At 49.4% G+C, this 26,252-nt stretch overlaps 1 protein-coding gene across 4 annotated transcripts in view; it reads right to left on the reverse strand.

The window, feature by feature from the left end:
- LOC119178785 (polypeptide N-acetylgalactosaminyltransferase 11) overlaps positions 1-26,252 on the reverse strand; it is a 225,943-nt gene that overhangs the window by 161,718 nt on the left and 37,973 nt on the right. For all 4 annotated transcript variants that reach the window (XM_037430033.2, XM_037430032.2, XM_037430031.2 and 1 more), the window contains exons 5-6: positions 25,310-25,398; positions 1,018-1,187 (exon numbers count right to left, since the gene is read on the reverse strand). In XM_037430033.2, the coding sequence (XP_037285930.2) occupies positions 1,018-1,187; positions 25,310-25,398 (259 nt within the window). The remainder of the gene's footprint in view (positions 1-1,017; positions 1,188-25,309; positions 25,399-26,252) is intronic.

The following is a 26,252-nucleotide window of genomic DNA, read 5'->3' on the forward strand; positions in this document are numbered from 1 at the left end:
CTGACTTACATAAACTTGGCAGGTTTTCGTCCTTGTTGATCTGCCGGCTGCGAATGTGAACTTCCCATCATGCACGCTGTTCTTAGTTCAGTGCTGTTATGTGCTTAAGTGCAGTCTTTTCGACCCTGAATCTTCATGTCTTGTAGGAACTTCCCGCGACAACATATCAAACAGCAGGCTAGGCTTAATCGGTGTTGGTTACGTTTCAGTAGCAGTTGCGCGCAATTTAAGTTGCAGTTTGGTACGGAATCAACAAAACCCTTTTTGGTGGCTGCACTAGATGGGAATGAAAAATTTATGCTATCAGCACAAAACTCTCTATACCGATTGAGAAGCATCACGGTTTATCATGCATGTGCTTTTTTTATAACATTTGTTTACTAGCAAAGCGTCTTTCCTTGAAGACCTGAGGCATTTATTTCTAATTTTTATATTGTTAGGATTATACAGGCACACAAAATTATAAATAGTAGTAGGAAAGCTGCCGACAAACTTTGGTATAGAACTGCAAAAAGTATGAATTAATCAAGTGACAGAGTTTGAATTAAAAGGCTTTTAAATGCATTGAAAGAATAGAGGGCCAACCAAAAAATTTACTTTTGTTAGAAACTTCTGCTACTATACTGTACTTAATACAGGGGTTCTGCAAAACTTTTACTGTATACAAATAAAATATGATACATCGAACTCAAAGAAGGTCACAGACCTTTAAACTGGATGACCAGTGTTTTTATTTTCGGCAGAAACTTCTGTGGCTGTGAGGCAATGCTTAGAAAAGACTGCATGCAACTGCATGAAAGAACTCCATGCTCTTCTGACACTCATTCACAGAGCAGCAACACCTTTAATATCTTGCAATGTGCGCCCATGCTGTGCACATAATGTACACACGTTGCATTTGCACAAACGCTGCTAGAAACCCACGTCATCAGCAATCTCTCTCCCAGCGGCCAAATCACTTTGAATAGGTTATTGTTGAATCTGGCTGAATTCTGACTGCACTGAACAGGTACTCACGCAAGGTGCTGTTGTCATCAACAAGGATCAGCTCGTGGAGCAGAGTGGCTGGTGTGCGCTCGAGAACGCTGTGCACAGTGCGCACAAGTGCAGACCAGGCTTCGTTGTAGAAGCACACCACCACACTAGCGGCAGGCAGAGACTGTTCCTCAAACACCTCCTGCCGGCAGCTGGCAAGCAACAGAGTGAGGTTGCTTATAATGTCTTACGTTGATCAAGGTAAACAAGAGAACCAAACATGTACGCAGAATCGTTCAAGCAAAAATACCACCTTTCTTATGTGCAAATTTTGGGCAAACATAGCATGCTATGGTACATGCTGTGTAGTCCGATGGCTAGGCAAACTAGTTGTCATCCTTACAAAGCATGGAGCTAGCCCGCATATTTTGTATTGTTTCTACTCTTACATTTGAGTATTTATTGCATATACAGTAAGAAATCGCCTTGCTCGAATTGTCACTCTAACGGAAACTTTCTTGAGCCCAAGCATATTCATTTATTTGACTCGCACACATGGATACACAAGAACACAGGGAAAAGCGGGAGAGAACAAGCTGGTAAGCGCCACGTAATTGATTGATATGTGGGGTATAACATCCCAAAACCACCATATGATTATGAGAGACGGCGTAGTGAAGGGCTCAGGAAATTTCGGCCACCTGGGGTTCTTTAACGTGCACCCAAATCTGAGCACACGGGCCTACAACATTTCCGCCTCCATTGCAAATGCAGCCGCCACAGCCGGGATTCAATCCCGCGACCTGCGGATCAGCAGCCGAGTACCTTAGTTACTAGACCACCGCGGCAGGGCAGCAAGTGCCACGTAGAAAAGCACTACAACTGCTTACTTTTTCTGGTGAAGTGCACGCATTTTAATCCACATTACTGTAGACATACTAGCTCATCTCAGAGTGAAAAAGGGAGGCGTGGTCCCACTAACAGCAGCCGCATTGAGCACAGACAACTCTTTTTGTAAATAGTCTGTCCATGTCGCCAAATAATAGTATCTGAGATTTTACATGCCACTACCACAATATGATTACGAAGGCTTCGAAAATCTCGAGAATCCAGAGCTCTTTAGCGTGCACTGACATTGGACTGTATATGGATCTCCAGCATTTTGCCTTTACTGTAATCTGAGGTCGGATCTAACCACCGAGCACCATAACCACTGATCCACCGCAGCACACTATCGACATCACCAGGGTGCACAGAGGAGGAGGAAAAGAAAAAACAGCCAGGCCTGCGTGGAACGCACAGCACCATCATCGCGAAAGCTGGAAGAGCGGCCTTTCTAGAGCCTTTTTATACATTCTTTGAGCAACTGCTGCAAGCACACTTGCATGGTACCTACCCACTACGCCATAAATCCCGTATTTACTCGTTTAATGAACCCATTTGCATAATGCGCCCTTGAAATAGAAAATTCATTTTTTATACATATTTGTTCATTTTAATAAGGTGTGATAGCCGGTGCCATTGACGATCAAAACAATGTTAAATCACGCCATTATATCACAAAATAACGATGCGATAAAAGTCAAAATATAGTATAACAACCATGCTGAACAGGTGCGAGCGCGCACGATGTTGATCAAAATTTAAACGTTGCGCCTTTGCGGCGTGCCGCCATCTGTCGAACGTAGAAGAAACCTTTTTGCTGCATTTGCAGCTACACGGCTGGTTTTAAACTTGGTCGGGCATGCGCCAGAGCATGGAAATAGTGTAGCTGTACGACACTTCATCGTTAATCCATATGCATTCGCTACTGGAGAAAACAAGAAGAGCGTCAGGCTACAAAAAAGGTTGGTCACGCATTTTGTGGGTTGAAGCAAGGACAGTTTCCCCTTGTGTGGAGCGAAGCTCTTGAATAGGTTCAGATATAGAGCTCTGTAGTATTGCCACCAAACTGAAGGCCAGCAGGAGTCGCATGGCAAGTTTCTTAATACTGTCATATGAAATGTTTGCTGTTATTACAGCTAACATGACTTTTTTTTTTCTACCGTGTAATGAACCCTCCTCCTTCATTAGCATAAACCTTTGTGAAAAAAAGGTGGGTTCATAATGTTTGTAAATATGGTAATATTTTTGTGTAGTAGGCAGACATTTACTAAGCCATTTTTCAAGATTCTTAGAAGAAGCATGGTACGCGCTACACACTTGCAAGAAATATTGTGCAATTTTTTTATGCTGTGGCTGACGAAGATGAAGAATTATGCCTAATGTTATTGTAATTAGTTGGAGCATTCGATAACCCACTCGTTATGCAATTCGTATTGCGTGACACCTGGCTGTTTGTTTGCTATTCTATAATGCTTTATTACACACATTAATATGATTCGTTTCCCGACATGAAGCCTGCCTAGGGTCAGTTTGCAACGGAGTTTCAAGCGTCTGAGTAGCTCATTGGTAGAATACTGGGCCGGCATACATGGATGGGACCCAGGTTCAAATGCCAGTGTCCTCAGTGTTTTTTACTTTTTTAGTTTTGTGGTTATGGACACCGGGGGCAGCAGCGGAGGCAGACAACTACAGCGCAAGCAACCCTTGTTGCGATCTCATAACAGCTTTCGCGGTAAAAAGTGGACATGATGGAGAAGTTTTAATCCTGACGGGAGAAGCCATCCCTCCTTCAGAGCCAAGCAATGCAAAAAATGTTGGCATGGCGAAAAATAGTGCACAAGGAAGCAGACAGATGCAGACAATAAAAGCTTGTTAATTTGCATTACATAATACTGAAACAACTGCCCAAATGTGAAATAATCAAAAGAATCAAGAAAACTACGAAGTGGCTATTACATTAATTCACTTCCTTTTCCATGGGTAATGCAGCACCTATTTCGCAAAAAGCAGAGCAAGCTGCATCAGTTGCAACTTCACAATGTGACCGTGGCTCCAGAGTCTTAAGCCAAAACGGGCTTTGAACCGGTGCACTTCTTATGCACCAACGATGCCATTGTGGATGGTGTAACATTTTTCAGAAAGGTTGTGACCGTCTCAGTTGTCCGTGAATATTGTTCTTCTTTTGTGTCTCACACTGGCGGTGCTGAAGAACCTGGCTGCAGTCACATACGACAGAATTAACGAGAGTTTGACGAAACAACTGAGGTCCAGCTCAGTGCCGTCCATGAGATCGACGGGGGCCCCGGTGTCTTCGTTCGGCGGCGTCTCAGCAGGAACCAGGGGCCGTGGGAGGGCGGCAGACACCGCAGCAGCGATGGCCGACTTGAATGATGAGTCCATGACGAGCGCCGCCGCGACCGCCTGAACGGAGTCGGTCGACAGGGCAGGTTAAAGGCCCGGGCCAGGCGGCATCGCCGGACTTCGTTCGGTGAACCCGCGAACGGAGGTGGGTAGCCTCGTGTACCAGCAGGACACCGCAAGCGTCGCAGTAGGAGGCCTCGGGAACAGGCGGCATCGAAGCACCTCCGGAAGCGTCGAGCAGGTCCGAAAGGGCGCGTCTGCGAAAAAGACGTGGGACGGACTCGGGGTCTAACCCCACCCAGACTTTGCGTTGCTTGGACCAGCGACGAGTCGACACAAAGGCGACCAGGGCCTCAGTGCCATGTTGGAATGTCCACGTAGCGACTTCACGACGAGACGGTGTCTTGTTAGCCGGGGCCGGGGGAGCATTTGACAGAGCCGGCATGGACGCGGCCGGTGCCTGCGGTACGACCGAGCGCGCGGCTGGTCTCCCGGGCTTTTTCTTGAAAGAACGGGTCACCATGGAGGACATAACGAAAACTGGGGTGTCGGTGAAAAGTCGAAACGCAACTGAAAGTGCGGCCCCGGAGGCACGACAGGCTGGCCAACTCCGTCGGATTGAAGGTTGCGTCAGCCAATAGGGCGCACGCTTCCCTTCTCCCGCCGACTACGCGGAAAATACCCAGTGAGAGAGTGAGCCACCGGGGAAAGGGCTTTTCTCTCTCGAGCAGCCGGGAGCGCTGAGAACCGGGTGGATATTCCGCGCGCAGCGCGTGTAATGGTGTTAGCAGGGAGAGAGCTCGCCAGGTAGCCGTTACTATTGCTGCTGGATGGGCTCTCGCACAGCAGCTATAATCTCCGCTCCCTTACGTGGAGGGGTAACGTTCCGCTACATGCCGGGGGCGAAAATCAGCCTAGGTGCGTTTTCGCAGGTTGTACCGGTGGCGTGGTTTGGAACCAGCCTTATCCCGGTTTCCCTACGGTTCGGCGACCGCCTCCCCGTCCCCGAAGTCGTTGCTGCAAGCAACGAAAGGTTTGAGGTCGGAAACGTTAACTGGACCGCCGACTGGTCTCCCTTGGGAGTCAGCCAGCTTGTATACCAGGGGCAACACTTTGGTGTGCACTTGGTATGGGCCCAACCATTTGGCCGAAAGGGAGGCCGAGATGCCTTTGGCGGCGTCACTCAAGACGTGATTGCGCTTGAGGACGAGATCACCGACATCGTAACGGACATCCCGATACGATCGGTCGTATTGAGCCTTCTGACCAGCTCGTGCTTTTGCCAGGTTAGAACGCGCCAGGTCGAGGGCCGCGTCCATCCGTGAGCGCAGTTCCGCCGCGTAGCCAAATGGGCTGACCTTCGCGGCGCTTGCCCCGCCTCCGCCCCGTAGGACGTGGTCCATGGGGTTAGGCAGCTCTTTCCCAAAGTTGAGGAAAGCGGGCGTGTACCCTGTCGAGTGATTAACCGTAGGCCGCAACTAGAAGCCGATCTCGTTAAGACAAGTATCCCAATCCCTGTGTTGCTGCGCAAAAGCTGTCAGCAAGAGCTTGAGGTTCCGGTTGATTAGCTCGGTCAGGTTGGCCTGTGGTTGATACGTGGATCTTTTATGGTGCTTAATGCCAAAAGCAGCACATGCATCCACAAACACCTTGGCCGTGAAATAAGACGCATTGTCCGTGATCAACTCCGCCGGAACGCCAAAGCGGGTAAAGACCTCGGTCAACTTGTCCCAGATTACACATGCCATTAACTTCCGAAGGGGAAACAGTTCGACCCACTTCGTGAAGTGATCTGTGACAGCCAGGAGAAAAACATGGCCTCTCCGGCTTCTTGGGAAAGGTCCCATAATGTCACAGGCCGCGACCTGCCAAGGTTGTTGGCTGTCGATCGGCTGCATGAGCCCGGGAGCCTTGTCCTCGCGAGGCTTTTCGCATTGGCACACGCGGCATGAGCGGGCGTAGTGAAGGGCGTCGCGCTTCATGCCAGGCCAGGTAGCGCAGCGGCACAACTTTTGAAAAGTCTTAAGGCCACTCGCATGTCCGGCCAACCACGAGTCGTGGAAATAACCTAAGGTGGCTTTCCTTAGACTCAAAGAAAAGCGGCGCACAAAAAAGACGGAGACAAAGAAGAGAACCACACACAGCGCTGTGTGTGGTTCTCTTCTTTGTCTCCGTCTTTTTTGTGCGCCGCTTTTCTTTGAATATGAATACACACCAACTCGCCCAACTTTCTATTCTGTTACAATATAGCAGCGCTGTGTGTGGTTCTCTTCTTTGTCTCCGTCTTTTTTGTGCGCCGCTTTTCTTTGAATATGAATACACACCAACTCGCCCAACTTTCTATTCTGTTTCCTTAGACTGCGGGGTATCACCACCTTGAAAGACTCCTGGGGAGCTTCTTCAGATGGGACATAGCGCAGGAGAACGCCGTCAGCCTCAAGCAGGTACGAGTCCAACGTGCCCGCAGTAATACCAGCCTGCGTACGGCACTCGGCGCCGACAATACCAGCTATCTGTTCGTGCCCAGTGGCTTGACCGCCTCGCTCCGCTTGAGAGATCAGCTCTTAGAGCTCGTCAACGATGTGTTGACAAAACGGATCGTCCTGCTGTGCCTTGAGCAGCTCCCCTCTGCTAAAGACGATACCGTTGGATGTGACAGGGTCTACCAGGTATGCGTCCTCCCCCGAGGCTGTAGACTCGAAAGTCACTTCGGCATCGGGGTTCACGCCTTTCGACCCTTTGGAGCCAGAGGGCCCGGGGTCTACTTGATGCGATTGCTCTCGGGAGTGGCGGACACAGTGTCGGACGCCGAAACGGGGGCACGCGACAAGGCGTCAGTCACGACGTTCAAACTCCCTTTTTAATAGCACACAACAAAGTTGTACCGCTGCAAGGTCAACGCCCAGCGCACGAGGCAGCCCGAGGGCTCGCGCAAGCGCTTAAGCCAGGTGAGTGCCATGTGGTCCGTTTTCACCACGAATGCCACGCCGTCGACATAGCAGTCGAACTTCTGGAGAGCAAAAACTATAGCGAGACATTCCCTTTCTGTGACGCTATAGTTACGCTCGGCGGCGTTAAGTGACCGGCTCGCAAAGGCGACTGGCCGGAGGACGCCGTCGTGCTCCTGAAGGAGTACTGCGCCGAGACCCAGGTCACTCGCGTCCGCTTGGACAACGAACTCCCTGTTCAGGTCGGGCAACTTTAACTCGGCTGTGGCCACTAGAGCTTCGGAAAGCGCCTTGAAGGCTCGCTCTTGTTTTGGCCCCCAGCTCCATCGTGCCGACTTTTTCAAGAGTGCAGTCAAGGGCGCTTGGAGGGCCACACAGTTTGGGATGAACTGTCGATAGTAGTTCACCATGCCCAAAAAGCGCCTCAGGCCCTGAATGTTTGCCGGCGTCGGGTACTCCACCATGGCACGTACCTTCTCCTCACACGGCAGAACACGACCGCTCTGAATGGTAAAGCCTAATAGTGAGATGCGAGTCTCAACTATTTGAGCTTTCTTCGGTTCAAAGTCGACCCGGCAGCACGCAACCTCCCGAGGACATCCTCCAAGTGGTGAAGGTGTTCCTCGAACATTCGAGAGAAGATGATAATGTCATCGAGGCACGCCATGACGTGTTGCCATTTAGCGTCCCCTACAACGCGATCCATCAATCTCTGGAACGTAGCAGCAGCTCTAGAACAGCCAAACGGCATGCGGGTAAACTCGTACAAACCTCTGTGAGAGGTGAACGCAGTTTTCTCCGCGTCAGCCGGCTCCATCTGAACCAGTAGGTAACCGCAGCTAGCATCCAAGGTGCTGAAGTAGCAAGCACCGCCTAGAGCAGCCCCGATCGAGTCAACGTTAGGCATAGGATAAGCATCCTTCCTCGTGACCTCGTTCAGCCGGCGATAGTCCACACAGAGCCAATGGAGCCGTCTCTTTTGGGGACCATTACCACCGGTGAACCCCAAGGACTGTTTGAGCATTGGACAACTCCGGTCTCAATCAATTCATCCAGTGCCTGGTCAATTGCTTTCCTCTTTGCCGCACTAACGGAATGAGGATTGCATTTCCACGGTTGTGCGTCACCTGTGTCTATGCAGTGCCTCACCAGAGAGGTGCAACCCAGGTGTTCTGTGAACGTGTCGCTGAAGCGTGTCAACAGCGACGACAGGCGTGCTTTCTCGTGTTTCGACAGGCTGTCCGGCCAAGGCGGCAGCGAGCCATCCGAGTTGCTGCTTAGCGGGGGGTCACCGGCATAGCCGAGACCTCGTTAACTGCGGCAGCATTATGCTCAAGGGAAAGCTGTACGCACGGACCGTATTCCGCCGCGCCGGCCAAAGGACCAGTCTTGGCGTCGGAGGGGGAGACGCAAGCCGCAGGGGCAACGCTTTGTCTCCTTTTCTCCTTCCTCCTTCCTCCTCGTGGCGTCCGGCGACTTATGGCAGCCGAGACCACAGGAGGTGCAGCGAAAGGCCGTAGGGCGCCGGAAGGGCCGTCCCTGTAGCCTCCACTTGCGACGTCAATCACGATACCTGTGCGCGCGAGAAAGTCGCGACCGAGAATCACAAGCACGGAAAGACCAGGGAGATGCACAAAGCGCTGTCCGCGTGCGCGATTCTCCCAACGCACAACCAACAGCGCAGCGCCGCACGAGGTGGCGGTACCGCTGGCGAGGTGGAAGGCAGTGTCGCAAGCTTGAATGCGGAGAGAGCGGTCGCGCAAATGAGCCCTAACCTCTTCGCCGAACAGCGAGATGAAAGCCCCGCTATCCAGCAACGCCGCCAACTCTTGACCAGCGATCGTAAGGGCGATGAACGGTGCTGGCGTGGCTGGAATGTCATGTCCAGCGCGACTCGCCATCGGTGCCAGAGGTTGTGTCACACTCCCGTGATCTCTTACTGCTGCAGCCGCCGGCAAGGGGGAGCTCACTGACGGCTCACCCCGTTTCCCGACGGGCGAGGAGGCCCTTGTGAAGGTTGAGGCGCGTTGCACTCACGCGCGGCGTGACCACGCTCATGGCAACGAAAGCAGACAACGCCTTTCCCTCCGACAGGGGGGGGATTTTGGCGATCCTTTCAAGCTACGAGGTGTCCGTTCGTTAACCGCAGTGGGGGCTCCACGATCGAATATCCCCTCGTGCACTGGAGCACAGGGTTTCCGTTCTTGTTCACGCTTCCGGGCAACAGTGGCCGCCCGGCCGTACGAGTACGGGTACAGAGCGCGGTGCGACACGTCGAGCGCGTCTCGGTCTCTCGCGGCAGAGGCCGCCTCATGGTTCGGGGAACCCCAGTGTGACGAGTCACGACCAGCCGACGCACAACGAGGCTCGAGAGACGCGGACGGCGGTGGCGGTGGGCGATAGGCTCGCGCCGCCAGAATGTCGCCCTGAATACGCCTCGCATCGGATGCCAGCTCGTTTAGGTCATGATAACGGGCGCTCCGAAGGTAAGCGGCGAAGGTTGGATGAGCCTGGCGTATAGCTCGCTCCACCTTCTTGGCGTCTGATGCCGTAGGATCGGCAAGGAGGTAGAGCTCCTGCAAAGCCCGAACGTACTCGAGAAGAGATTCGTCGGGATGCTGTGTGCGAAGCTCTAACTCGCGACGCATGCGGCGCTCGTATTCAGGAGGAAGGAATTCGCTACGAAAGAGCGCCCTAAACTCCTTCCTCCATGGAGCGAGCTTGGTGGAAGACGAGCCGGTACCACCTCGCTCGCCGCTTGGGCTGTCAGCGACGCGGGCAAAACAGACCCTAGCATAACGCTGTCGCTCAGCTGCGTAGCCTGCTGATAGCGGTGCAGCGCATCGAGGTACTCTGTGGCACTGATGCGGTCCGAATAACCACTGTACTCAGGCAGTGGTACCCTTAAGCTACTTGGAACGCTTGGCTGAGGGGACTCGGGGTCTCCCTTTAAAGCACAAGGCTGCGAGCGCACCGCATCCAACAGAACGTTTAGGAGCTGCGCCGCAGTTGCGTGCAGCGGTGACTGCTTCGCCGCGGGCACGGCCGTAACAAGTGCGCGCGCCTGTTCCCCAATATGCGCGTCCGACCGATAAGGGCCAGTACACGGCATGGAGGAGGGCAGGGTTTGCGCTCCAACTGGTGCTTGAAGCCTCACGTGACTGGCAAACGGGTCGACAGCGGAGCACGGTGGCCCACGTTTGTCGAAAGCTTCGCCTACGCGAGTCTCAGGCCAGCGAGCGTCGGTGAACGCGGCGACGGTGTCAGTTAAGCGAGCAGGCTCGCAAACGACATCGTCAACCCTTTGCGCTCGCGACCACGACGGGTCAGTAAGCACGTTCCCGCCAACACCTGAGTGCCCCCAGTAGGAAGGACTGGGTGCGGCGATTTGAGCTGTCAACCGTGCTGCTGACGGGGAAAGGCCAGCGAGCGGAGACTGCGTCGGAGACGGGCCCGTAAGCGCGAGAGTCTCAAACTGCTGATACAGCCCGTTACTGGCTTGGCTAGGACTGTGGTCATCGTTCAAGCGACTCGCATCATCGTAGGGAGCCCCGAAAAAGGGATCTCTCCCGGTGAACGAAAGCAGATGGTCGCCGTGAGGGCCGTACCCCGTGCTGTTGCAGCCGTCCGCCTCGAACGAGATCAAGTCCGTCGCCACAGGACCGAACAGGAACGAGCGCCTCGAAGGAGTCTGCTCTGAAGCCATGCCGAAACCAAGTTGGGCGCCAGTTATGCGGAAATAGGTTTGCACTAGGCTTACCTACTATGCGCAACTGTGTAGGGATGCGACGTCTTCCACTGCCGCTGCGTGCGAAGACGTTGCGGCCGGGTTCGTTGTTTTCTCCGGCACGGCGCAGAAACCACGCACGATACAGGAGAACAACAACAATGGGTTTATTAACCCAAGATGCAGCACAGTGCGACACTCACGGGCTTGCAGGCCGCATAGGGAACTCTGCAAGACCGAGCAAGTACGCTTGCCTAGGGTGCGACGACTCCCGCACAAGGGCCGATCGAACGCACGAACGAGAAGCCGCCTGCTTAGCAGCGCGTCAACCCCTCGTGAAGGCCTGAGAGCATCTGCCGCGACGAGCGAATCGTTGGGCGCAACACAGCTCGTAGGAGAGGAGGATGTCACGCGCCCCCAATGGGAAATGGCGCTGCGTTGTGACGTAGGCCCGCGCAGCGCACTAGCGTAGTGTGCCCGGACATGCCAGCGCGGGAAGAAGCCGACGGTTAACTGGCCCAGACCAAGACGCGCCCTGGCAGCTATCTTGGCGGATGCCAGTGCTTATGCACACCCGGGCTACGCCGTTGGGGCGCGCGCGGCAGCTGGAAACGAGGCGCCAGGTAGAAGGGCGCTCTCGATTCCCACACGTTGTCGCTTGGCGTAATGCAGGCACAGATAGCCCAGCCAGATGTAGCATATCGAGTGCGTGCTGGCATTAAGAAGAAGCCCTCTTTCTCTTGTTCTTCGAGCACATTAATAAAGAGGTACTAACACAAAATTTCACTTCTGATATATTCTGTGTGGTCTATCTCCATGATCATGCAAAGTATCATCAGCAAAATATCAACAGCCAATATAACTGGGAAGATATTTTAAACCAATTTTGATGTACCTCGCATATAGAAGCCTTTAGAAGTGACTCAATTATGACCCCCCCTACTTCCTTCACATCACTGTGCTGCACTGAATACACGTTATAATGACATCATAGGCAGCACTTTTCTTTTGCTGCATTCGCTCCAGCAGACTACTTCTCAGTGGCTGCTCACAAGTCCGTGTCCACAGCGCATGCCTGGGAGGTTTTATATTTCACAACACTGGCGTTCCATTTTTTGTTTAAAAGGACTTTTTGATGTGAATCGCGCGGAGGAAGTGCATCACAGTTCGGTGTGATGACGTCGAGCGTTGGCTTGACTAGGTGGTGATAGTTGCGCCTAGCTAATTATCATTCATGGAGCTCTCTCAAACGAAATACGAGACTGGCCGGTATAATGACGAGCCTATTATTAATTATCTGTCACACGCTGTAGCGAATGATGTGCCGCGTTACAATTAACAGTCCCCCTGCATCACACTGGAGCAAAAAAAAACTCGAGGACAATATTTGTGTCAGTACCCCTTCAAGTGCGGAACAGATTATGCTGCTGTATGCTGTTGTCGCTTAATGTAATGCAGGCAAAGCCATGTATAGAAATAGAAAGAAAAAAAAGGAAGCAAGCGACAAAGAGAAAGAGCGGAAGAAAATAGGCTGAAACATATAAGTAAACAGCAATAAAGACAAAAAAAACACAGGAGAAACTGAAGAGCAGAACCAAAAAGAAAGTCGAGGAAAGAGAAGGAAAGCTGCCCGGCTCTTTCCGGCTTGGCACCACCAGTGCGAAGCTGCCTGTTCTTTCATTCTTTCTTTTTTGCTTGCACTGAAAGTTTTTCTAGTTTTCTACAGTGTCAAGCTAATGGGGTTTTACCATTAGCTTTACACTGTACTACTTATGAAGTCTGTAAAACAATATCAGAATAGAATTCACCTTCTCATCCTTCCCCTTCCTACACAATAAATGCTCAACATTCATTCTTCATTTATTCAAGATTATTTCGTTTGCTGTGTAGTTTGAGGGTGCTGACATCCCCTGTAAAGTTGTTTGCGTCGTGTGGCGCATGTGTCTCGCCCCAAGGCCGCATTTCGGGTGACGACCGCCGGGCAATAGGTGGCGTTGTGTTCGCGTTGAGTACCACTGTTGGTCGAGTAGTAGCGCCGCGGTGACCCCTGGCGGAAGGCAGGCCTTGGTGGCGGGTGAGAGTTGAGCGAGTCTCTTCTGCGCGTGGCGGCTGCCGCGAACGGTTGTCTCTCATGGTGGGTCTGCCGTGGACGGCACCGCGGGCTGCCTGCGGTAGGCCCACGTGGTGAGTCAATTGTTGGCGCCGCCGCCTTGGGTGTGTTAGTGCGTTTGTCACGTGTGTTTGTCGTGTTATTGTGTAATGATGTCCTAGCATGTTCATTACCGATGTATCGATTTGGCGGATGTTATCTTCCTTCATAAATTAGGTAAACAAATGTATGTTGTTTGGTTTGTACCGACCGTGTCTACTGTGTCCTTTCACTTCAAGAGCGTGGCATGGCGCATGCTCCCCTCGTCGAGACCCCACACTGGCGCCCAACGTGGGGCTCTTGGAGTATCGGATGACAGTTTTTGCGGTTCAGTACAAACGTTTGTTAGAGCGGGCGAAGAGTAGGCCTAGGGGGGGACTTCTTATTGCTAGCGTCAGCAGTGTGTTTTGTTGAGAAGCGAGGAGATTGATTTTGTGACGTGTTTGAATTTGTCAGAAGGTTGAGTTCTTATATTATTTTTTTGCTCGCAAGTGTTGTTCTTTTTTTTGTTGTTAGTTTTCAAAACGTTGTTGAATTAGGACAAGAGCCATGCGGGCCGCATCCTGGGGTGAGCAAGGCCTAGAGCACGAGGTCAGGCCTGAAGAGAGTGAGTACGGAAGCCTCGTGGGTGGTCCGATGTTCTGTAAATAGCTTCTTCTATCTCTTTGGGCTCAGGGAGCCGGGCGTCGTTGCTGACATGTATTGCGGCTCGACGCCGGGGCGTCGTGACACCGCCCGGGGCAATGGACGCCGATCGCTCGGTAAGCTGCTGTGTGCGGCGAGCGATAGGGCCACCTCACAGAGTGGATGTCTCCTCGCGCCTGCCTCTTCTGCACCTAGGCTGGGTGCTGGGTGGATGCCGGTTGTTGTCGAGCGACTCTTTAGGCCTTAGGCTCTGCGTAGCCACCTGTCGCACGTGGCACAACTAGGTGGATCGTGGCGTTGAGGTGTTGCGCTCTGCTTCCCTCACTTTTTTTTTTTTATCTTGCGATGCACGAGTTAGGAAAAGTTACTTATGTTTTATTTTGATGGGCGTCTCGGCTGCCACTGATGTAATAGCTAGCAGTACTGACCATTGTACCACGTGGCCGAAAAGCCCGAAGCTCCCTTCCCTAGGCCCTGCTCCATTGTTTCTTTCGAGTTTTTGTTTTTTTGTTGATGTATTCATCGGGAGAGATGTCATCCACAGCCGGCTGTCTTCTGCACATTGTCAGCGTCGCTGGCCAGGAATGCGGTCGTGAGGTCGGGCAATGGACATGCCTGGGACCTGCGCAACTGCCTGCAGTCCGGTGCCCTCGTAAGTGCTGGTCGCAACTGGAAGACGTGTCGGCGCTAGCGACGGTTCGTCGCGCCGACGGCAACGTTGCTGTTGCGGGGCCGGTACTGAGGTGAAGTCGAGCCGGACAGTGCAGCAGTGTCGACCAGCGGCGGTGTCGTGGTGCAAGGACATTATGGACATGCGATGTCTTTTTTTTTTTTTTTTGTTAAGGCTTGTGTAGCTGATCCTTGTTTTCGGGATATGGTTGGATTTAAGGTTGGTGGAATGTGGGGGTGCTGACACCCCCTGTAAAGTTGTTTGCGCCGTGTGGCGCATGTGTCTCGCCCAAAGGCCGCATTTCGGGTGACGACCGCCGAGCAATAGGTGGCGTTGTGTTCGCGTTGAGTACCACTGTTGGTCGAGTAGTAGCGCCGCGGTGACCCCTGGCGGAAAGCAGGCCTTGGTGGCGGGTGAGAGTTGAGCGAGCCTCTTCTGGGCGTGGCGGCTGCCGCGAACGGTTGTCTCTCACAGTGGGTCTGCCGTGGACGGCACCGCGGGCCGCCTGCGGTAGGCCCACGTGGTGAGTGAAGTGTTCGCGACGCCGCCTTGGGTGTGTTAGTGTGTTTGTCGTGTTATTGTGTGTTTGTCGTGTTATTGTGTAATGATGTCCTAGCGTGTTCATTACTGATGTATTGATTCGGCGGATAATATCGTCCTTCATAAATTAGGTAAATAAATGTATGTTGTTTGGTTTGTACCGACCGTGTCTACTGTGTCCTTTCACTCCAAGAGCGTGGCGTGGCACGCGCTCGCCTCGTCGAGACCCCACAGTAGCAAAATGTTCTAAGGAGTGTTCCTGTTGTACCTGCAGTGGTTTAATTTCGCCTACTTGCAGCTGTTACTACATTTTCTTTGTAATCCTACTACCACGTTTCATCATCATTGTGATGTATTAATACACGTATAATGCAGATATTTTTTAGCCAGAGGTCCCTTTTAGGCCAAGTGCTCTGGAATCTCCTTGTGTATGGTTTGGTAAAAGCACATGTATTTATACTAAACTAAGTAAACTGAACTTGCAGCTGAATGAATCGGGTCTGACAACTGCTAAAATGCAGGTGCTGTTACATTCTTTGGCTATAACAGTGTCTGCAAAGTATGAAGTGGCAGTGTGGTGCAAAAATGGCCTCAATTTCAACTTGTTTTTGACTAGACCATTTCAAAGCAGTATAGTGCTAAAAAAACGCCAGGCCTGCGCGAAACGTGCAGCACAGTCACAGCAAAAGCTAGAAGAGCGGCCTTTCAGAGCCTTTGCTTAATGCTCTTTGAGTAACTGCTACAAGCACACTTGCTAGGTACCCACTACACCATAAATAATCATAATTTTTGTGTAGTACTGGCATTCACTATGCTATCCTTCATCATTCTTTTGAGAAGCATGGTATCCGCTACACACTTGTTAGGAATATTCTGCTATATTTTTTATGCAGTGGCTGACGACCAAGAATTATGCCTGAAGTGGGCATGCGCCACAGTTATTAGATGAACAAGGACAAGCTCTTGTAATGAGTTGGATCATTCAACGACCCACTCCTTACGCACGTCGCATTGTGTGACGCCTCATGGCTCTTTTGATGCTCTAAAATGTTTTATTACTCCTATTAGCGCAATTCCATTCGCCACGTCAAGCCTGCCTAAGGCAAGTTCTGAAACGAGAAGCGCCGGCGTGGTTTAGTGGTAGAATACTGGGCTGGTACACAGCGTACCTGGGTTCGAATCTCATTGTGCCCTTAATCGATTTTCGTTAGTGAGTTTTTTTTCTTAACTCTTGCCATATTGGTTGCAGACAGCGGTTGAAAACTGCGGCGCCACACGTCACCCGTGTTCTGATCTCATAACGGCTTTCACTGTAAAAACATGCTCAGCCCAACTTTGCCTAACTGATGGAACGGTTACAATTTTGCTAGCTTCGGTTGCCATAACATACGAAGCGTTTGGCTGCTGTTAAGCTCGAGCTACAGCTTTCACGTTAAACTCAATCAAGAAAGGTATGACAGCTAACTCATTCTTTTGATGCAGATGCACATCACTCGGCCCTGTTTCGATTCTTGGTCGTGCCTGGTAATTGCAAGCATTGTCTCAAGAATGTTTTCCCAAATCAATTTTTTCCCATTACGTAATTCAATAAGGACATTATCCCACACTGCCTTGTCAAGCATTTGCAAGCCTTTCCTGCATCTACAAGTGTGTCGAGAGACCATGAAGTGCTCCTGTGATGAGTCCTACCTCCTTTTCTTCCTTTCTTCACTTCATGGCACACTTGTAGTGGTGTCACTTCACCTCATGTATTGTAAGACTGCAATAACGCACGAGGCGCGTGCCAAACGTGGAAGGGCGGCAACGGTTCACGAGGAGCACCACCCATGTCGACGCCGGAGATTGGTCGAAAAAAGGCTGGTGGCACGCGACCCCAGCCTTGATGAAAAATCCCAGCGAATGAGCTGGCACAGTGCTGTGGGACTTCCATAATTGATTGATTGATATGTGGGGTTTAACGTCCCAAAACCACCATATGATTATGAGAAACGCCGCAGTGGAGGCCTCCAGAAATTTTGACCACCTGGGGTTCTTTAACGTGCACCCAAATCTGAGCACACAGGCCTACAACATTTCCGCTTCCATCGGAAATGCAGCCGCCGCAGCCGAGATTTGATCCCGCGACCTGCGGGTCAGCAGCCGAGTACCTTAGCCACTTGACCACCGCGGCAGGGCGCTGTGGGGCTTCAAGCTGCAAAGATGTGGGAAAGCAGCATTGCTACAGTGACGGGAGCAGCATAGCCACCCGGGTCTGAAGGATGTCGGCGTAAGAGGTCCGGGAAGTGGCCGTCAGCCTCGGGGGTTTCAAGTGAGACTGCCCGGACTTGCCGCACCCTTGCCAAGCAGTTCCTGGTGGACTTGAAGCTTCCCCACTTCGTGCCAGGACTGTAGCAGCTCCCACCAGTCAGCAGCAGAGTTCATGGAGAGCTAAGCCTAACGTAGCAAAGACTGACGAAGACCGGAACACGAGCGGTGAGGACGAGTGGTTCGGGCAGCGGAATGAACAGACAGCGACCGTAAAAAGTAGAGCAGCCTGCCAACAACGGCGGACTCGACTAAACGTCGACACAGCAAAGGGCAATGAATCGCAACGCAACGAACCGTAAAAACATTCCTCTGATGGCGCCAAATTGACTTAGGGCTAGCGGCTAGGGCTAGTAATGGATTGCGACTGAGCTACAGTCAATTCGGGTTTGCTCATGTACGAGGATTGTTATTGAGTATTATTGAGCTATTGATTTTTATTGTGTTAGTGAGTGACTAAACGCGAAGTTTATGAATAGGCTTTGTCCATTCAGTGTATAAGGTGTGTTTGTCTCGCACGCCTCTCCCCCGTCTCTCTCTCAATTTCATCTTTCGCAAGCGCTCCCGAGATAAATTAACGTGATAATGATGAGCCAAAGACCCATGTCGGAGTCAATGAATGCATATGAACTCCACACTGGTGCAAAGCACCCCTTTCTCAAGAATGGCTCACGTTAGGTTAGGTTGGGTAGGGATGGGTAGGGATAGATTAGGTTAGGTTTGAAATTATGAACAATTTATTGAACCACAAAACCATTTTGCACTTTGAAGATGATTGCCACCACACCATTTACATGCTACACTTGTTCCACTTAAAGGGGGTGATGAAGTACCCATTGGGCTTGGTGAAGAAACACATCCTACGGAAACGAGACACGGCTATGAAATATTGCAGTCGTGTACACTACGTAAAGGTTACAACTAGAGGGCCAAGTTGCTGTTTCTTTGGGCAGCCTTTTTCAAAACAGAGGCCTGTTCTCCGTCTCATCAGTGGGCGGGCACCTGTCACACAAATTTACGGCTCTTCGTCGCAAAAGACCTCATTGGCCAATAGGCAACATAAATCAAGAGCGGTGTTTGGATCAGATGCTCCTGTTCCCATTCTTATTCTTTCAACAGAGAATGCACACAATCATTTCACCTCATTTAATGCACACGATCATTAATCTTTCGACAGAGAATGCACATGATCGTTTATCCTTTAAATAATACACTTCACGTCAGATATCTTGAAGATGCACTTATATAATTGCAGATTCAGTGGTAAGGTCGAAATAATACCTTCGGACTTGCACTGCCAAATCACTGGGAGAGAATACAACAACCTCCCATTAAGACAAACTCAGTTAAGATGAATTCTTGTTTAAAGGGGCCCTAAAACACTTTTTTGAGTAACCATGAAATTAGTTCACTGGAAAAGCGCATTACCTCACAAATTGAACGCCGCAAAAATTTTTAAGGATCCGTCCAGTACGAGCAAAGTTACAGATTGATCACACACTGCAATCACATTTTCTCTTCTCTCGTCCCAACGAAAGTGCTGGAAGCTGAGCCGGGAGGGATGGGAGGGGCAAACAAAACACCTCACTCGCGCCTCGTGACCTTGAGCATTTTTATCTTTTTTTCCCCCTTTGAATACGCAACTTTTTCAGTGTAATCGCGCGTGCACGCACAGACAAGTGACGGTTTCTTGTGGCGACCTCTGTAACAATCGAAAGCGCCATGTTCAAATAAGCCAATGGCTGATAGATGGGCTACTGGGCTTATTTTCCGTGATTTGTGGAGAGAAGAGTAAGCTATTTTTAGCTGACTTTGATAATTTATTGTGAATTGCAGGACGCGTGCTTCACTATAATATTTGGCTCCCGTGTTGTCGGCAGCCTGTACTACCGATCGGCAGCGTTTTCTGACCATGCTCAAAAAGTGTTGCAGGGCGCCTTTAAGATGAACAAAATGGGAGTGTTTGTTTGGTTTTCCATAGACTCAATGAAAAAAACTGCTGAGGACGAACTGAGTAACAGGCCTCGTCTGTTAAGACGAACTGTTGAACGACTGACAATGACGAAGATTCTGCGCAACAAACATTATAGTCTTGATGGGGGAGTTTAAGCAAACAAGAAAAAAACTAAATATACTAAATACAGCTGCATCGTGTGTTTTTTGTGTGCCCGAGACATATGATTGTGAGTAGCATCAACGTAGATCTTCAGCTGCATGGCGTTCAGGAAAACTTGCTGCAGGCTGAAAATAAGAAAACATCCGAACCTCAAAGAAAAGCTTGCAGACTTTCATAAGCAACTTTTTGTATACATCGGCTTTGTCAAGGTAGCGGTATGCAATGAAGGCATATCCAAAAGTGACAGTGAAGCCAGTAAAGCAGCCTCTTAGAAGGTGAACAGCCACAAGTATAAATTTTTCATTCTTTGACGAAAAATTTTGCTTGTCTCTCCCTTTTTATTTTTTTTCTAATCACCAAAATAGTCATGTTAAAACTTCATTGTTGAAATGTAGTAGCAATTTATACACGAGCATATTTATGAACTCACAAAATTGACTACCAATTAGATTAGTCCAAATACTCTACTTTCATTAGATGCACAGTTTTTATCAAGCTAAACCAAATAAATGCATTTTCTGGTTCCTTTCCTCTCCACTCTAAGTATACTTCATTCAGCGTTTTCAAGCGACTTACTTGGGCGTACTTGGCATGTTACCATTCGGTTTTGGGGGCACTTCTGATAAGATAAACTCCTGATAAGACAAGCAAAAGATAGTGGTCCCTTGGTGTTCATCTTAAAGGGAGTCTACTGGACTCTTCAAAGAACAAAAAAAGTTCGCATACCACGAGCACAGCCACATGCATGTGTGCGACCTTCCATGTCAACAAACTTTCCTTGGTGCTGCAGCTCTTGGGCTTTTATCATACGCACTGCATCTCGCCTAATTTCTATGAAAGGTACCACACACTATTTCTGTTTTCCACAGCCATTAGCAGCCGCAAGAACACGCCAAGTTTAAGAAAGTTATTCATTAACCTAGAGTTCTCTGGTGAAGGTGTAATGCTAACACTGCAGTGACTTTCTGAGTTTCGTATGGCCCACTGTTGAGTTTTCGCATGCTCTTCAGATAAATGCCTATTCTTCACTGGTTGAATGAATTTGTGAAATGCGAGAACTTGCCAGCATAGACTTTGTTCCAACAACCGCACATGCATGAAAGTTTTCTCGGAAGTTGAATGCCCCTCAAATCTGTGCTTATGCTAATATCTTTGGCGGCGGAACATGCCAGGTGGATGTTCTGATCCTGAGCAACACATAAACGAACTATCTTCTGTTAGGCTGATTCAAGCACAGAGAATGACATTTGCATTTCTAAACAGGCAGATTAAAAGACAGGCCACTGGACGTAACCATAAGACAAAAACAACATTCGCTGTTTTGAAGTAGCGATACCACATCAGCTTCTTCAGAATGCTACGTGCATCGAAGATGCACCCTGCCTCCACGCCCCTCTAGTTGCCACTTTCCCTGACCGTTTTTTGTTACGTACCCTGTCCTTTGTCCCCCCCCCCCCCTCCCCCTGCTACTCTGAGCACCCTGCACTGCCAGACGCGGCCCGTGTTTTCACACTGCCACCCATCTTTCGAAGACGGGTCGGCCATATCCCGTGTTTTAGATCACTGGTACTGTCGTTGACATTGCCGGCCTGGAGTGACCAGACCATTTGCCAATGTTGTCTGTATCCGATCGTCTGCGTCTTGTCTTATCGCATTGTTTTAGTGCGCACGCGTACACTACCCCACCTACTCTGATAATTCGCAATTCTTTTCGTGTTTAGGACCTGTTCTCGCTCACTTCGTACTTGGCTCAGCATGCCCTCCGCACACGTGCGGAAGCGTAAAAACGGCTGTTAATTTGCGCAGAACGAATCGCGAAATATCGAAGTCGGTGAGGCCATGCAAACCAGCCGGCGCAACAACACGATTCTTTGACCACGGCCGCTGATTCTTTGAACACCGTCGCGCGCCGATCCAGGCAGTCGTGCTTAGACCTCTGCGCGCGAGTTGCGCGTTTTGCTGACCTTTCAAGCAAGCTGCCCGACCTGCCTCCTTTCCGCGTGTTTTGGTGGCGACGCGACCAAAACACGCGGGAAGAAGGCAGGTCCGCGTCTGCGGAGGCAGGTCTGCCTCCTTCCGCCTCCACGCGGGAAGGAGGCAGGTTCGCGAATTGGAGTCCACGACGCCAGCCATGCTGACTCCAATTCAGATGTTTTGTTTTCGGACTAGAAACCGGCCCGGAGCTGTACCACGCGTTCTGGCATGTGTGTTGCGTGTGCGCGTCTTGCTCGCTTTCGGTGTGCATGTGTTGTCAAGATTGTGTACAAGAGGCCTTGCACGCTTTTTCCTGCCCCCTAACAAAACGACGAAAGCGTGACCGCTTGGCTTGGGCGTAATCCACGCATTAGGTGCCGCGTTGCGGAGCGCTTGCTCATAGCTGTTGACCACCTGGCAACCAACTTGCCACTTCGGGCGTCCCTGTATTCAGCTGTGGAGATAATGAATATTTCGAGGGCGGTGGTGTCGGCTACATGCGCGCGAAATTGTTTGCGCGAGGCTGACTTCGTCGACGTCGGGCTTGATGCCGAGCCTGAAGACTCCGAACAGGACCACTCTGGCAACGATTTGTGGCAGCGCATCATCAACTCCGACCTGGCAGAGCGGGTGGGACATCAGTTGCGATGGTTTAATTACGGCCGATGATGATGCCGACACCGTGGAACCGTGCACGGATTATGGCATTATGAATTAAGAATGCGGCAAGAGTGATTTCGAGGAATCAGATTGCGAGAACAACGAAACTTAGGAGCCATTGCCTCATGCAGCTTACGCCATGGGCCTCAGCGAAGAGCACTCTGCCGTTTGAAATAAACTCGAGACCGCCCTTATCTCTCCTGCTCTTCCAAACACGTGCATCATAGAATTTTTCGGGCAGAAAATTTTGTGTTTTCACTCGCAACTTCTTTAAAAGCTGTTTCATTTACTACCAACTTCGGGATTCAGTGAACGGATGGCGCGTCAGGCTCAGGTTCGTTACAAGCAGGCTCGACTGTATCGGGGTCCGTGCCGTCAAGTTTCGGACTGGAGCGCAAAGGGCCCTACAGCGTGTGTCTCGAGACATCCTCAGAAACGGGCAATCCTGGGGACGAGGTGTACCAATTGTCCTAGCAGCTGATCCCGGCAGCTGAACTTCCATAAGCAGCAGACTTTGCCTTCTGGGTGCTGAGCAGACTTTTGCTTCGAGTTGCCAGCCACGAGACATGCCGAACCATCTACCTTCAGCCTCCACACTGTGTACGTGGACAGGGAGGTCGCCAGCCTGCTGTGTCTGAAGGCACCTTCTTCTGTGACCTCAGCGCCAACTTGCCATCTCGTCGACTCCACGACTGCCCTCACAGCCAAAGGGCCACCAGTGAGCTTGTTGCCAACATCAACTTGTTTAGTTAAAGCATCACCAGTCGCGGCATCTATCTTTATAGAATTTCTAACTTGACGGTTCGCTTCGAATGCTTATTCCTTTTCTCCTTTCTCCGTGTGTCACAAAGTTATATTTCTTTTTGTGTGAAAAAAATGGCTTCTGATTTCTTGCCTCAATGAAAACAATCACAGCACCAAAGCCTTCATAACATTGAGCAAACGAGAATGTATCCACCAATTTATGCGACGTCGATGCTGTCGATGCTACACCAGTGGCACTTAGCACAAGAGATCTGCCAACTGCAGAATGAAACACAGAAAGCCTGCAATGTATATAGCTAGACCATCGACATATGGTGACAGCAAGGAATTACGTTCAGCTTGTCCTCCAAGTTAATTTTTTAGGGAAGCTCACAAAAATACAGGTGATTGTCAATACCAATGAATCATACCTCAATTCTTATTTTTAAGTAAGATGAGCAAAACTTGATACAATTTTGGGGTACCTTCTGGTGAAATGTCTTTCTTGAAGAACTTCCTGGTCAGCTTGAGCAGATTAGAGTCCTACTACCAGGCAATGTTTCAAATTAAAGAAAAGAAAGGCTGTATCAATTGGGCGAGTTAGTGTGCTTCCATCTTGAACAAATAATATGGTGATGAAAACGAGGACGGGCATTGTAGTCTGTCTTTCCTCTCCTCGTTTTTTTTTTTTTTTCGTGCTATTATTCATTCGAGAAAGAAATGTAGTCGCACGCTTGTTTCTGGAACAAAAATGGCTGCTTGCCTTCACTTCACCCACGCAAGCTGAATAGATAGATGCTACGAGCGTTTCTTTTGTAACAGGGCAGTGTCATGTGTGCCACTAGGCTCAAAGCACCATTCAGCTCCTCCTAGTGGAGTTCAGTAGACACGCAGCACCAAGCTGCTACAACAGCTAAAATGCAGCGAGAAGCAGCTGACTGAAACTATGAGTTGTCAGCCGTCAACACCGCCAAGTTGCACAGAAACGAAAACACACAACATTGAAGCGAGGTGTCGTAATGCACTGGGCAGGGCATCGTGAACGGCACTGCTGTTTTCTTCAGAATGAAGCAAGAGGAGGGCAAGTGCATCAGGCAAATATAGCGATCACTGCCTCTCTGGTCCTACTTTGGCCTTTCAGAAAATTCTTTCGACTATACCTTCCTAGGAGCCATCCGACTCCTTCCAAGATGTTTTTCATGCAAACTGCGAGGGTGGTTCACTACCTCTTTAAGATGTGCAACTCTGGTAACGGCCCCTTAATGGTGCGAGTTTTCAATGAATTAAACTTAACCTTATGAGGAGCAATACAGATGCATTTATTGAAACATGTACACCAGTAAATAAGGTATTTAAGCAAAGTAATTAGCATAACACACAAGTGTTTTCGTGGTTTTTTTTTTTTCATAGTAAGAAAAAAAGTTGCACTTTGTGTCACATGTCCCTTGAGTGTGTGTTTTTAAGCACAGAAGTGTTTTACACTGAAGCCTGCACGAAACAATGCGTGTCATTTCTGTCACAAAGCTGAAATCAATAAAAGGGCACACAGGTACCATAGGCTTGGGCCAGTATTTGAATGCTTCAAATATTCAAACAAATAGTACAGTGTTATAATTTGCTTCGATTTGAATTTATATTATTGAAAACTTTAAAGTATTCGTAATGAACCAGGTGTATATTATTCCTCATGTAACCTTGTAAAGGTAGTTTCAGTGCGGTAGAGGGGTGCCAAGTCGTTAAAGCACCTTGTTCAAATGTATACTATTATAGTCGGCAAGTACCTTCCTCTAAAGGTGGTTTCGCTGCAGTTAAGGGGTGCTGCCGTGAAGCACCACTTCGTGGTTAAAGGAACACATCAACCTCACATCGATTCATCATGTCCGACGTTTAAAGGCTTCTTTAAAAATAGTAAATAATAAAACATAATATAATTTACAAGTTATCATTTGCATTGTAGCAAAGTCAAATCCTTATTCTTATTTAAGGTTGCTTCCGCTTTCTTTGAACCAAAAAAAAAAAGGGGGGGGGGGGCATTTTGAAAGGCCTCGTTTCAATTTAAGATATATCGTCATGACAAATATGCCCATTTTCTTTTATATAACATGTGATATTCGACCAACATCACGACCAATTATTCGATCAACATCACTATTCGTGCAAGCCAAGTAGCACAGGGCACAAGCCACTGGCAGAAGATGGCCGACACGGACATGAGTGAGGCACCTTTGATACAATTTAAAGGTCTTTAAGAATGCATGATAATGACATCATAACCGACAACTGGCTGTATGCCAACAAATATCAATGTGTTTACTGCATGAGAGTGCTCAACCCAGCAACATAATTAAATTTTGGGATTAAAGATTCATTTTGCTGATCCTTTTCCGACTTCCATTGCATCACATGAGAATGAAATTATCGTGATAGCAATATTCTCGCTTCCCTTTCACTTTTTTTTAACATTGAGTTGTTCAAAGGCACTTCCACAGAGGCCCATTTTACTTTTGTGTTTTGAATGCAAGAGTGATCACTTTTTTCTAATTTTCAGCGTGCAACCATAAGTAAAGCCTAATCTACCGCAACAGCACACAGAAAGAGCATTGATACTCACAGGGGGTTGCGTGTGTCTGGCACAGAGCGAACTTTTCCCAGCCGGTTGCTGATGAGCACGTTGAATGCATGCTGGTGATAGCCCTCCACCTTCACAACAACAGCCCAAGCCTAATTAGGTGCACAACGCTCGCACATACACGCTGGTTTCATTACTAGTACTCAAAAGCCCACACTGCCTATTTATGAAAGATACGTGGCAATTGAATGTCATACGACAACATGACAAAAGCATCAAAAAATTTTTTTAATTTGTTCAACAATCTGTCTGATAGTCTGAAAGATTGGTCTTATGTCTTAATGGCTTATGTCCCTTAACCTGTCCAAATGCAAGTTTGTATCATTCAGTCGCAAGTGTAACACTTCCTCTTTTAAATATATCCTAAACAACTTACCTGTCTACCAAGCTTCCTCGTGCAAGTATCTGGGCGTGCATCTAACTCAAGATCTTACTTGGTCCATCCATATAACTACTGTTTGTGCAAAAGCCTCCAGAACCGTGGGATACTTACGTCGTAATTTGAAACATTGCCCTACGAATGTCCGTAAACTACTCTATTTAACGTACGTCCGTCCTCAACTTGAGTTGGCTTCATCTGTTTGGTCCCCTTATCAAAAATACTTCATTTTTATGATCGAATCAATTCAAAACCGTGCTGCACGTTTCATCTCTCAGAAATATAGCCGTCATTTTAGTGCAACTCAAATAAAATTTGATAACTTTCTCGTACCCTTGGAAACACGTCGCGCTGTTGCAATCGTTTGCTTACTTCGCAAATATGTAAACTGCCTTTATCTATTCCCCTTTCCCCTAGAAACTCCCGTGCGCATGTCAAATCGACTAAACAATCAGCGAAGTTTCAAACGCACTTATGGTCGCACCCAAGCATTTAACTTATCAGCACTGCCCACAGCCGTAACACTATGAAATGATCTTCCTAACA

Source organism: Rhipicephalus microplus, chromosome 1 (assembly GCF_043290135.1).
Source record: "Rhipicephalus microplus isolate Deutch F79 chromosome 1, USDA_Rmic, whole genome shotgun sequence".
Classification (NCBI taxonomy): domain Eukaryota; kingdom Metazoa; phylum Arthropoda; class Arachnida; order Ixodida; family Ixodidae; genus Rhipicephalus; species Rhipicephalus microplus.